This window comes from Fukomys damarensis, unplaced genomic scaffold, assembly GCF_012274545.1.
Source record: "Fukomys damarensis isolate Sample0158 unplaced genomic scaffold, DMR_v1.0_HiC HiC_scaffold_27, whole genome shotgun sequence".
NCBI lineage: Eukaryota > Metazoa > Chordata > Mammalia > Rodentia > Bathyergidae > Fukomys > Fukomys damarensis.
In genome coordinates, this window is record NW_022900939.1 from 57,321 (window position 1) to 68,331 (window position 11,011).

The 11,011-nt window shown below is 43.5% G+C and overlaps 1 protein-coding gene across 1 annotated transcript in view; it reads right to left on the minus strand.

Annotated features, from left to right (window-relative positions):
* Positions 1 to 706: 706 nt before the first annotated feature.
* Plaat5 (phospholipase A and acyltransferase 5) overlaps positions 707 to 11,011 on the minus strand; it is a gene marked incomplete at its 5' end in the record, with an annotated part of 20,325 nt that continues 10,020 nt past the window's right edge. Inside the window, 3 exons of the mRNA XM_010633128.2 lie at positions 707 to 891; positions 2,391 to 2,653; positions 5,371 to 5,479. Coding sequence (XP_010631430.1) covers positions 799 to 891; positions 2,391 to 2,653; positions 5,371 to 5,479 — 465 coding nt within the window. The remainder of the gene's footprint in view (positions 892 to 2,390; positions 2,654 to 5,370; positions 5,480 to 11,011) is intronic.

The window sequence follows — 11,011 nt, forward strand, 5'->3', positions numbered from 1 at the left end:
TATTCTGCAACAATGCATAAGATTCTAATAAGATTACTGACATTTAGAAATTTGAAGAAAGGAGCTAAAGGTGTAGGGAAGGTGTGATACGTAGGGGAAGAACAAAAAGGGAAAAGAAAAAAATGTGAGAGAATGAAAAGATGAAAATAAAGTGTTTGTAGATGGGGAGGGGAGGAGGGGGTGAAGGGAGGGCAGAGGTAAGGGGAAAAAATGAGAATCAAGACTTGCCATGTAAAGGTACATGATCCCAACAATGAATGTAACTGTACTGTATCCCTAAAATGTACCAATAAACTCAATAAAATTTAAAAAAAAAATTTAACTCACAAAGACCCATGGCATTTGGCAGGGACAAGTGGAGACCTGCAGAGAGTCCCACAGAAGCAGTGGGAGCTACTAGAAAGACTGCAGAGAGCTTCCAAGGGGGCAGTGAACCTTGGCTGCCAAGCAGCTGGGAACTACTAAGAGCTGTAACGTGGAGGGCCATGGGCACCCACAGCCTAGAGCCCAGAGCTGTAAAAGCAAGGCTTCTTCCTACAGTGAGAAAAAGTAAGTGTATGAAACACTGAACACAGTGTTTGGGTCATAATAGATACATAACAGATATCTGTTCTTCCCAACCTGTGGGTCCATGGGTCTCATACATTGTATGTATTACCAAAAGAGTAATTTGATACATTCTAGATGTTTCCAGAAGTTCAGTTTTCTTTAAGTACAGTGACTGAGAGAAGAGGGTAAGGGAAAAACAAGAGCATGTTCTCTTCAGCAGCTCTTCCCTACTTGGAGCTTGCAGCTCCTTCAGGCAGTTAGTGGTTCCGGCCTCATGCTGTCTACTGCCACTGAGATCACCATGCCTGCAGCCTTCACTCCTTCCACCAGGGCGTGCTCCACCTGCAAAGCACATCAGTTAGCTGGATAGTTAGTTCTCTTCCCAGTTTGCCTTCCACCCCACCATTTCCCCCCAGGCCAGCCTGCTGGAATTCTAGAGAAGGAGCCAGCCTGTGCTGTCCTCTTTCCAAAACACTATAACTGCAGGAGACCAAGAGAAACTTGGATTGAGGAAGACGGACTTCCAAGGCTGCTAGCTTCCTTTCCCCAGGGAGGCATCTTCCACCTCAGGAAGGTCCTCTTCCTTCCTCAGAACCATCCCCACAGGCTCTGCCCCCAGGCAGGCTCAGAGGCAAAGGGTCTCTACAAATCATCTACCTCTGCCACTGAGGCCCTCATTCTACAACAGGGACTCTGAGCCAGGGGAACTCACTTGAACAGAATCACACAATGAGTTGGTATCTAAGCTCAGTTCTGGGTTGTGCCTTGTGGCTCCTGGGCCCAGGGTTCTTCCCAGTTGTGCCCTCAAGCCTTGGGTCTTCTATTCACAGACAAATACCAGTGCTTACTAAGCCCCTGGCCCTGGTTCAAGGCCTCACAAGGATGGGATTCAGGTGAGCAAAGAGTGCAGAGCACTGAGGGGGAAGACGCAGAAAGCAAAGGCGGAGAGGGAGTGAGTGGAAGCTGCCGATGCACAACAGCAGGGAGAAGACCAACAGGGTAGGGCAGTATAAGCCCAGTCTGCTCACAGCACGTAAGAAAAATATGGAGTAGACCCACAGAAACAGTATGGTCCACCTTTAATCCTCAGCTTTTTTCATCTATTTGCTAACTTCCTCTGCTCATGGCATTCAGTTTTAACAAGGAGGCCCCATTAGCAAGACCAGCCCAAACTGCTACAGATATGCAGGCTTTCAGGGCCCTTTAACACACACTATGCACCACACTTGGTTTCTCTCTGCCCTTCATGGGGGAGAGCAGCCCAGAGCAGCACAGATGGGCTGGGCAGGAGTGAGTGGAACAATAATGGTCCACAGTGCCACAGCACACAAAGCCACAGCACAGGCCTGAGAGGCCAGGAGCAGAAATGCTGGCTCAACAGCATGATCCATTGGTCATTCAAGACAAGTTGGGAATCCAGATCTTTTTCTTTTAAATTTGTTTTTTAAAGTTGCCAAGTAACTCAAACTCAAAAAACAATAGTATATCCAAGATACCCCAATGCTCCAAGTGTGCAACTTTTGTGACAAAGTATCTACCTCCATCTATCCCCACTTTGTAAAGGAAGAAACAATCTCAGAAACAGCACCTTTGCCAAGGAAACCACCCTCAACAATGACTGATCTGGGACTCCAACCAGGCAGGCTTCCTATTAATCCAGTGCTTTTTCTATTCCTTCAAGGGGAAATGGAGGGGTAGATACCTCCTGAACTACCCAGGTCTGCAAGAAAAGGAGCACAGCAAGAAACATGGTAGGACGAGTGATGGCTGTCCTGGTGACTGAGGAGTTGACACAGCCCAAGAAAGTTCCACAAGGAGCCACAAGCAGGCCAGGGACACACCTGCTGGCTCCTGGGAACACCATATCTGAGGTTGTTGACGAAGTGCTCACAGTTCCCCTCAATCAGGCTGTACTGCACAGTCTTATTGATCATCTTCTTTGTGCGCTGGATGATCCTGTCCACAGGCAAGGGCAAGTATGTCCCATCCAGCTTGTTGTTGACTGTCCAAGAGCAGCCGTGCAGTACGTCCTCCAGACGACTGTACTTTACAACTGCACGGTTGCTAAAAACAGAAGTGATGCTGCCAACCACAAAGTCCTCACCTGGAGATCAGAAACAAACGGAAGTCGGAAAATTGCTAGGTGTGGCAGGGGACAGCACCAGCTCGGCCTAAGATTAGAAGAGGAAGAGAGGAAGTGAGTCTTTTCAAGGAAGCCTTTGCCCATACTCTCCATTCTCCATCAGGCAGGAATCCCATATTACTAACTCTCATGGTACCTTACAATGTTGCGCTAGACTGGACTGCACTGACCCAGCCAAGTCCTAGACCTGATGTTGTTTCCTAATCTCCACTCCCTATACAGGGGGCTGCCCACAATCAAGGTGTTTCACAATCACGGTGGTTCCACGATATGTTCCCCTTCGTGGGCACAGATGAGGCCCAGCAGTCAGGACTCTGGTGCCCACTCCTACCAGCATCCACCTAGAGCCTCTTGGCCTTTATCACTACTCACATAGCAGGGGTTTTCACTAAAGGTTTGTTTGAAAATAGGGCTCCATAGCTTTGAAAAGCAGAGACATTGCAAACCTGCTATATTACCATATTTAATCCTTAGAAGAGTCAGAGTCTCAGAGAAGAAAAGGAACCTACCCAAGGCCACGTAGATGGTCATCTAAAACTAGCTAGAGGACGGGAATTTAGCTCAGTGGTTCCGCCACCTGCCTCACAAGCAGAAGGCCCCAAGTTCTATCCCCGGTACAAAAAAATTTTTTTTAATTAAAAAAAATATAAAACCAGCTAGAAGAGAATCACCAAAAAGAAATAATAAATATTTGAGATGAGGTGTATACTATTTACTCCAATGTGATCATTACATGTTGAATATGTGCCCATTAATCTTCATCTATCAACTTTGTTGGATTGAGAAATGCCTAGCAGGGTTGGGGATTTAGCTCAGTGGCCCATAGGTTTGATGTTCAGCAATAATAATAACAATAATAATGACAACAACAATAATAGCCATAGTAATAATGTAAAAGAATGCCAAGCAGATTCCTAAAGCATGTTTCTGGGTATATCTGGGTGGCACATAGCAGGCAGGACATCAGTTAGGTATATGCAGTCCTTCATCACTTCCTCTCTGGTATGGGTCCCCTCTCTGCCTCCTGGCTGTCATGAACTGAACAGCTTTACCCCACCACATACTTCCACCATGATGTTCCTGCCTTGGTGCCAGCTGACCATGCACTGAATCCTTGAGACTGTGAGCCAAATTAAACCTCTCCTTGTCTAAGCTGCAGATGTTGGATATAGTGTCCTGGCAACACAAAAACTCACTAATACAGTTTATATGTATGGGAACATTATACTGTAACCCTAAATCTCTACCATTATTATGTCAGTTTTTTGTAAAGACTGTTTCCTACTATGCTGATATGTGTGCCTTTCTCTGTGTAAGTTATCCAAGACCAAGAAATGTTCCCTTGTTCTGATGATTTTCAAGAAAATCTGATTTTCTAAAAGCTGGCAGCAAGCAATTCCACACTTGGGAGCACAGATGGCAGAATCCATTGTTAAGGGAACATCTGATGTGGGGCGTAACTGTTACAGTTATCTTTGGTTTTACAAGAGCAACGCTCTTAGACTTAACCTGGAAAGAAGTGGGGATGAATTTTGACATCCTTCAATTAAGACAGGAAATAGGGACAAAAATTAGATGGGGCTGAGAAAACAGGTGATGAGAAATTGAGTCTACAGAGAGGTTCATCAAGAGGAGCGGCTACGTCAAAGGCCAGGGGCTGCACAAAAGATGACAGCTGCAAACAAGATGTCGCCAGAAGCCTTTGGTGCTATCCCCTCCTGTAGTTCCATTCAGTGGGACATGAAATGTAGAAGGCGAAAGAGAGCACAGTAGCTCTCCTTCCTGCCCTGTGCTGTCCCTGGAGGCAACCACTGACAGAAGGGATCTGGGTTTCCAAGTTTAGGAAGACTGTTCCACACTCCTTTGTAATCTTCCCCTATTATCACCACCTGCTTCCCATCAAATTCCCACCAGTGATCAACCATGAGTTCAGTCTGAGCCTTGTGCTTATGCTGCCCTGAGAAGTAAAATGAGTATGTGTGCAGTTTAGGGGAAGCAGCCTGGGGCACAGTAGGACAGCAGAAAGACGGGGTGGGATTGCAGGTGACAGAGGTGACGAGGAAGCCAGGAGCAACATCTGGGAACAGCAAACAAGTGACACACAAGTACCTACTCCCCACACCCTGAAGGTATCTCAGAAATGCAATGAATAATCAAAAAGTAAGGTAAACAATTGCATTTAATATTTTTATTACAGTAAAAGACACATTGCCATGAACCCCGTCAGAATGCTTCCCTTCACTTCAAACACATTTATCCCATCATCCTTGCCCCTTTCTGAAGCAACTCTGGAGATCCTTTTTTCTGCGTGCCTTTGTAAGATGTGATCAGAAATATGGTCAATGTTGCTGCCAAGTGCCATCCCAAGGAAAGGCGGGCTCATAAAAACGTCCTCATGCACCTTATTCACCGGTTCTGGCACCATGCGACTTCTGCCTCTTCCCCAAAGTCAAAATGACCATGAAAGGGATACATTTTTAATTGATTCAGGATATCAAGGCAGCCATAATAGTTCAACATAGAGGAAAGAGGACTCCAGAGTTGTAAGAACGGTGGTAATAACAGTGGGATAAGTGTGTTTGAAGCAAGGCAGAGGCTTCTGAGGGAAAATTTGTGGCACTTTCTTTTACTGTATAAAAGAAAAGTCTTTTTAATTTCAATTTGGTATCCACTCTTACTCGGGGGAGCCAGATGGACCACACAGTCATCTTCCACATAGATGGCCCAGTGCTCATAGCCAACTCGGAAAATCTCAATCAGGTCTCCAGGTCTGGGTCTTGATTTGCCCTATGATGGGGGAAAAAAATATAAATTGCACATGCCCAGAGATCTTTGGGGATCAATTGTGAGTGCTCTCTCCCCAAGCTGGAGAGTTCTCTTCACACAAAGGACCCAGGATCCCCTCTCCTGCTGCTACTTACACGCTGCCCTGGGCACACCAACATGTGCCCTGCCATAGCAAAGTGAGCTCCATAAGCCCTTCTCCTTTGAAGTGGGCATGTTAAGCTGGGTAGAGGTACAGGAGTGGGAGTGCATGGGGCAGGGCCTCCTCTGACAGGGCTGGGAAGAGCAGGATGCCAGTCAGGGCATGGCATGAGGATGCCTGGCGAACTTTGCCTTGGCTGGGAATCCTGTAGGCTTAATGTGATAACTTTTCTGGGGCCCACTTCACAGGAAAGCCAGCCCTGCCTGACCACCCTGACCCCCTCTGCAGTCCTCTCCATGGCCCACCTATAGCCACAGCACCTACCCTGCACACCCACTCCACTAGTGCCGGCCATGCTTGTCCTGCAGACAGTAGCAGCCTGGCCAGCCCAGTGAGCCTCTCAGTGAGCAGGAGGCTGAGCTACCTCCGCAGTGAGGCCTGAGCCTGTAACCCATGTGTGCTGCCTGAGCTCTGTCCCTCGGCCTCGAGAAGCCTGGAGGGTATCCTCATAGCTTAGTCTCATATCATGTTTAATAATTCTTTGCTCTACTCCCATTTAGCCCACTGTGTAGTTTCTACCTCCTAAAAGGACTGAGACTGCTAGTACAGTCTCCCAGAGATGCCCAGAGGACAGTGTTCAGCTAACAGGTATTTGGGGCAGGGGTGAGCAACATACCCATGAAGGGGTGGACACAGAAGCATGAGTATGATGAGCAACTGCGCTGCTACAAATATTCACTGCTCTCCCAGCACTGAGGATCCCACAGCCTGTGATGGTACAACCTCCACTCTGGTGGACACGGAGTGATGTTGAGATGCCTCAGTAGTAGGTGGGTATGCACACATGAAAGCATGTGTGTAGTTAGGGGTGTGCTGAAGTGTGACGATTCATGTGGATGACATAAACACGCTTGCACATATATACACAAATATGCAGATAAACACACAAGAGTATCTGTGGATCCATAAGTATGAGGTGGCTAAGTGTGCTCACATCACAGACACGTAACAATTCCTTGTGCTCCCCGAGAATTTATTTCTCGCAATTAACAGAACTCTTTCATCCTTCTTACTCCAGGAAGGTGCTGAATAACATAAAATTTCCATCTATGTTATGATTCTCAGACTCCTCATGTTTGCCATCTCACCCTATCTTTGCCTTGGGGTAGTGCCGGGAAGAGGTTCTGTTCACTGATGCCTCCAAGAAGACAGTCTGGAGCACAAGAGCCACCCACCCTCCTACCTCCCCACAGCACCGCTCCTTATCCCAAGTGTGCGGCAACTTTCCCACCACTGAGTCTAACTCCTGCAGGACTGTGCACCTCCTCCCAGCTCCAGCCCCATTTTCCTGGCTTACAACAGTCATTGGAAAGAGCAAGAATTCACAGAAGTAAAGGCGATTTTTACTTGTTTCTTTTCAAATTTTTCTCAGATATAATTTACAGCCCCATAAAATTTATGCAATTTTAAGTGTACAATTTGATTAGTAACTTAGAGAGTTTGTGCAACCATCACCATAATCCAATTTTAGAACATGACCATGGTCCCAAGGAGATTCTTCATGCCTATTTGCAACCATTCCACTCCCCAGCCTGAGCCTCAGCCAACCTTGTACCCACAGACAGCCATTTCCCTTTGTCCCCTACCCTCCTTTCCCCCCACCACCCTGCTTAACCTCCCGCCACTCAACTCCCAGACAGCCACTCAACTGCTTTCTGTCTTGGTGGATTTGTCCCTCTGGACTCTTCCTACGTACAGATCATGCCACATGTGGCTTGTTCGCTGGTCTCTCTCTGTTGGTATGTCTTGCCGGGATCACAGCATGCCTAGCCTATGCCCTGTTCTCTCTACTTGGCATCTATTGGCTCCATCATATTGCAGCAGGCACCGCACCCCATCATGTGGGCACACCCCATGTGACTTGGTCACTTTGTTCTTTCCCAATATGCTTGGCTATTCTGGGGCCTTTGTATTTCCATGTAAATTTTAAGACCAACTTGTCAATTTATACCAAAAGAAGCTCACTGATATCTCAAGGGGGACTACATTTAAATGATGGATTAATCTGCTGGAGACTGCCATTTCAGTATGATAGTTTCCACATCCACAAACATGGACTCCTTTTTACATTACTTTTATTGGTACAGTTTAGATATACACAATGATCACATTCGTCATAGGGAATTTGGACTGACACACGATATGTCTTGATTCTTTTTTCCCATTCCTCTCCCCTCCCTTCCACCTCTCTTGCCCTCATTATTTATAAAGCCTTTGTCTCCATTTTTTCCTTCCAATCTCGTTTTTTTCCTTTTCCCTTCTTTCTTTTCCCATTCCCCATCCCTAGATCACATTTCCATTGGAATCTTTTCCTCCCATTTCCCAGTATCTATTATATATTTTGGTTCTTATTTACATTTTCAGTTTCTCACACCAGACAGACAACGCAGTATTTAATTACGTATGTCCGATTTACTTCACTTAAGAGTATGGTCTCAAGGTGCACTCATTTACTTAGAAACGTCTCAAGTTTATCCTTCTTTATGGTAGTGTAGTACTCCATTATATAAATACATCACATCTTCTTTATCCATTCATCAGCTAATGGGTATCTGGGCTGTTTCCAAGATTTAGCTATTACAAACTGTGCTGCTGTAAACATGAATGTGCATATATTGCTGTGATACAATGCTTTTAATTCTTTTGGGAAGCTATCAATAAAAGGAGTAACTAGGACAAATGGAACATCTAGCCTTAAGTTTTTTGAGGAATCTCCACACTGATTTCCACAGTGGTTGTACCAGTCTACACTCTCACCAACAGTGGAGTAGGGTTCCTTTTTCTCCACAGCCCTGCCAGCACTTGTTAATAGTTGATTTCTTGATAATAGCCATTCTTTCTGAGATGAAATGGAATCTCAGTGTTGTTTTATTTGTATCCCTTGAATGACCATTGATGTTGAACATTTTTTTTCATATATTTAATTGTCATTTAAACTTCTATGTCTAAGAAGTGACTACTCATTTCAGATGCCCATTTTGGAATAGGCATGATTTGGGGGGTATGACTTGTTGTTGTTGTTGTTGTTTTGTTGTTTTGTTGCTCTTTATATATTCTAAATGTTAGCCCTCTGTCTGATTAACAGCTGGCAAAAAACTTTTCCCACTCTGTGAGTTGTCTCTTCACTCTTGGTGATTTCTTTTGCTGAGCAAAAGCTCTTTAATAAGATGAGATCCCAGTTGTTGATTCTTTGTATTATTTCTTGTGTGATTGGGGGTTTTTCATAAAGCCTATACCAACACCAGTATCTTCAAGAGTTCTTCCTATTCTATCTTCCAGTAGACTTAAGGTTTCTGTTTTGATATTTAGGTCTTTGATTCATTTGTTATTTTAATTTAGTGCATGGTGAGAGATATGGGTCTGATTTTAATCTTGGGCATGTGGAAAGCCAGTTTTTCCAGAACCATTTATTAAAGAGACCATCTTTTTTCCAGTGAAGGTGTTTGGCCCTCTGGTCAAAGATAAGGTGGCTGAGTGTGTTTGGAGTTATTTCTGCACCTTCTAATCTGTTCCACTGATCCTCAGGTCTCTTTCATTGCCAGTATCATGCTGTTTTTATCACAGTAGCTTTGCAGTATAACTGCAAGTCAGGGATTGTGATACTCCCTGGCCTGCTTTTGTTGCCCAGAATTATTTTGCTATTCTAGGTCTCTTCTGGTTCCAAACAAATTTTTTCTCTAATTCTATGAGGTATGGTGTTGGTATTTTAATTGGGATTGCATTAAATTGGCATTATAATTTTTAAAGTGTGGCAATTTTAACTATATTGTTCTTCCTACCAGAGATCAAGGGCTTTCCATTTTCTGAACGCTCATCAAACTTTCTTTAGAGTACTGTGCTTTTCAGTTTAAAGGTCTTTTACATCCTTCATTAGATTCATTCCTAAGTATTACACTTTTTTGATACTATTGTGAAAGTGTGGTTTCCCTAATTTCTCTCTCAGGAGTTTATTTGTATACTAGCATACTACTGATTTTTGAATGTTGACTTTGTATCCAGCTATGCTGCTGAATTTGGCTATTAAATCTAGAAGTCTTTTGGTGGAGTTTTGGGGGGTCTTCTATGTAGAGCATCATGTCATCCACAAATAATGATAATTTAACTTCTTCCTTTCCTATCTTTATCCTTTTATTTCTGTATTGTGTAACTGTTCTGGCTAATGTTTCCTGAACTATATTGAACAGGATGGTGGATAGTAGGCATCCTTGTTTTGTCCCTGATTTTAGAGTGAAATTTTTGGGGTTTTTACCATTTAGTATGATGTTGGCTGTTGGACTGTCATATATGGCTTTTATCAGATTGGGATAAAGACCATCTATTCCAGTTTTCTGTAGGGTTTCTATTATGAATGGATTTTGGACTTTGTCAAATGCTTTTTCTGCATCTATTGAGATGATTGTATGGTTTTTGCCCTTGACTCTGTTAATACAGTGTATTTCATTTATTGATTTGTGTATGTTGAATCATACCTGTCTGCATCTTGCTTCTATGTTTTCTCATTTTCTATTTTTTAATTTGTTTTCTGCATTGATTCTTATAAATTGCTTATAGCAGGTAGCTTTATTACTAGTATAGAGGCTTCTTTAGGAAACGATTACTCTTCAGAGATGTCCCATAGGTGTAGCTGGCTTTTGGCTTTTGAGTTCTAAGAGCCTGTCTCTACAATTGATTAGGGATGAAAGAATTACTGCCTATTTGGCCTACCACCCAGTTCTTTGCTACTGGACTATGGTATTTTTTTGACTCCCAGACAATCTCTGTACTGGCATACAAAGAAGAACAACTGATCATAACAACTATGTCACCTTGGCTAAAATAGTACAATCAGTAACAACAATTGCATCAAGCACAGTCTAGAAAATGACAGACTGTGGTAACCATTAATTTGCTGCCTTTAACCATAGGTACAAGATTCATAGCTATATAACAAAATCTAAAACAAATCAGAAAGTTATATACAGTAAATATCCCCTCAATACAGCACTTTTACTGTCAGAAGAGGAAAATTTAAGGGATGAGGAAAAATAGAAGAATAAAAGAAGAGAAAGGGACTAGAACCAAAGCTGAAGGACAAAGCAAGACCACCCAAGCTTTGGAAGCTGGTGAAGAAGACAAGAGGGGAAAAAAGAAGAAAAAGACAAGAACTAAACAAATTTTTAAAAACTAAAAGCAGGGCCGGGGATTTAGTTCAGTGGTTCCACTGCCTGCCTCAAAAGCACAAGGTCATGAGTTCAATCCCCAGTAGCCAAAAAAAAAAAAAAAAAAAAAAAAAAAAAAAAAAACAAAAAAAAATATAAAATACATAGGAATTAATCTAACCAAGGAAGTGAAAG